This window comes from Prosopis cineraria, chloroplast (genome assembly GCF_029017545.1).
Source record: "Prosopis cineraria chloroplast, complete genome".
In the NCBI taxonomy this organism is placed as follows: Eukaryota; Viridiplantae; Streptophyta; class Magnoliopsida; order Fabales; family Fabaceae; genus Prosopis; species Prosopis cineraria.
Window position 1 is genome coordinate 87,501 of NC_049133.1, and position 2,500 is coordinate 90,000.

At 31.4% G+C, this 2,500-nt stretch overlaps 4 protein-coding genes across 4 annotated transcripts in view, besides 1 other annotated feature; all 4 read right to left on the reverse strand. All coding sequences in view use genetic code 11, as the record gives it.

The window, feature by feature from the left end:
- Window positions 1-2,500: part of a sequence feature (LSC) that runs on past both edges of the window.
- Window positions 165-278, reverse strand: rpl36 (ribosomal protein L36). Its single transcript has one exon. The coding sequence runs from the start codon at window positions 276-278 to the stop codon at window positions 165-167; it is 114 nt and encodes a 37-aa protein (YP_009870996.1).
- On the reverse strand, window positions 761-1,165 carry rps8 (ribosomal protein S8). Its single transcript has one exon. The coding sequence runs from the start codon at window positions 1,163-1,165 to the stop codon at window positions 761-763; it is 405 nt and encodes a 134-aa protein (YP_009870997.1).
- rpl14 (ribosomal protein L14) lies at window positions 1,587-1,955 on the reverse strand. Its single transcript has one exon. The coding sequence runs from the start codon at window positions 1,953-1,955 to the stop codon at window positions 1,587-1,589; it is 369 nt and encodes a 122-aa protein (YP_009870998.1).
- rpl16 (ribosomal protein L16) overlaps window positions 2,106-2,500 on the reverse strand; it is a 1,581-nt gene continuing 1,186 nt past the window's right edge. Inside the window, exon 2 of the mRNA in view lies at window positions 2,106-2,500. This exon is cut by the window's right edge and continues 4 nt beyond it. Within this exon, the coding sequence (YP_009870999.1) occupies window positions 2,106-2,500 (395 nt within the window).

A 2,500-nucleotide genomic window follows, 5' to 3' on the forward strand; every position in this document is an offset into this window, starting at 1 on the left:
ATTATCTCATAAATATAAGTCAGAGATATATGGATATATCCATTTCATGTCAAAAGCGGACCCTTTCTATTTTTCGATTTTTTCATTTTTTTTTTTTATTTTTTTTGTGCATCCGGTCAAGCCCCCCTTTTTTGTTTGTTTTTTTGATTTGTTTTTTGGAAAGATTATCCTTGTCTTTGTTTATGTCTTGGATTGGAACAAATTACTATAATTCGTCCGCGTCTACGAATCAGTCGACATTTTTCACAAATTTTACGAACGGAGGCTCTTATTTTCATATTTGTTATTCCTTAACTGAATTCCGAATTTTTTTATTGGAAGAGAATAGGGTTTCCTGAAATTTTTAACTTCTAATTGTATCGCCATAAAAAAAAGAATGTTGAGGGTGAAAAACAGTATAATCATTCGAATTTGTGTTCCGGAGTCTATCCGCTTGAAGCAAAATGATTTACTTCTATTTTTTACTTTATCTCCCGGTAGTATCCGTATAAAACTATGTCGAATTCTTCCGGAAACATGACCACCTAGAATCTATATTTTCATTATCTGGAATCTTATTTTCATTATAGGAACGAACCTGGAACATACCATTGGGAAGTGATTCAGTAATTAAACCCTCATGATTTTATTTCTATTGCAGTTAAAACCCCTTTCCCGTATTCACTAATGTATGTGGAGTGATATTAGAAACCCGCTTTTTCTCTCTCTTTTTTCACAAAAATGTATGTAAGTTTCTCATAGAATTCGGATATCAGAAAGATTACCATATATAACATAAAATTTCTCCGCCGATTCTTTCTAATCGAGCCTCTCGATCTGTCATTATACCTCGAGAAGTAGAAAGAATTACAATGCCCATCCCTCCTAAAATTCTAGGAATTCGTTGATAATTAGAATAGATTCGTAGACCAGGTCTACTGATTCGTTTTAAATTCAAAATAGTTTTATATGACCCTTTCCTATTTCTTCTATGCCGTAGAGTTAAAACTAAAAAATATTTGTTGCTTTCCCTATGTTTTCTCACGTTTTCAATAAAACCTTCTCGAAAAAGTATTGTAACAATGTTTTCGGTGATGTTAGTAGATGGTATTCGAACCGTCCCTTTTCTATTCATGTCAGCATTTCGTATAGAGGTTATTATGTCAGCAATGGTGTCCTTACCCATGATAAACTAAAATGATTGTTGCCCTTGACTTTTGATATAATCAACATGCTTTTTTATTAATTATTAAAATGAATTAAAATTATTAAAAATTTATTAATATTACTTTAATATAATATTAAATATTAATCTTTAATATAATATTAAATATTAATATTACATTACTGAGTTTTTTTTTTTATTAATTAATGAGATTTTCTATTTTTTTTTTATTGATTTTTATATTTATATTGAAATTTTCTATTGAATATTGATATTTTTTTTTTATGAATTATTGAATTTTTAAATATTTTTTGATTTTTTAATAATAATTAGAATCTTTTTTGTATAATAATTACAAAAGAAAAGGTATATGCGTGAGATATAATCAATCTATTAATTAATCTATTTCATTCAAATACTATAAATATATCATAGTCTCGTCTTATAATACTTCGGGTGCTAATGAAACTATTTTAGTGAAATTTAACTGTCTCAATTCCCGAGCAATTGCACCAAAAATTCGAGTTCCTTTTGGATTTCCTTCTTGATCAATGACAACTGCAGCATTATCATCATATTGTATTATCATACCGTTGTTACGTTTGAGTTCTTTACAAGTACGTACGATTACAGCTCTGATCACTTCTGATCTTTCTAACGGTGTATTTGGTACTGCTTCCTTGATTACAGCAACAATAACGTCACCAATATAGGCATATCGTCGATTACTAGTTCCTATGATTCGAATACACATCAATTCGCGGGCCCCGCTGTTATCGGCTACATTCAAATGGGTTTGAGGTTGAATCATATCATTTTTTTTTTCTCTGTTCTTTCAGTGCAAAGGGCGAAGTAAAAAAAAAAAAAAAGAAATATTGTGTATCAAAAAAAAAAAAAAGAAACCTACAATTGCAATTGTTTTTTTTTCATCCCAAAGACCTCTTTCCTTTGGTTCTAATTATTATGCCGAAATAATGAATTGAGTTCGTATAGGCATTTTGGATGCTGCTATTGTAATAGCCTTTCTGGCTATATTTTCTGTGACTCCGCCCATTTCATAAAGTATTCTACCGGGTTTAACGACAGCTACCCAATATTCGGGAGATCCTTTTCCTGACCCCATACGTGTCTCTGTAGGTCTTACTGTAACCGGCTTGTCTGGAAATATGCGTACCCATATTTTTCCACCGCGGCGGGCATTTCGTGACATTGCTCGCCGCCCTGCTTCTATTTGTCTAGATGTGATCCAAGTGGGTTCAAGTGCTTGAAGAGCATATCTACCGAAGCAAATATGATTACCTCGAGAGGATATTCCTTTCATTCTTCCTCTATGTTGTTTACGGAATCTGGTTTTTT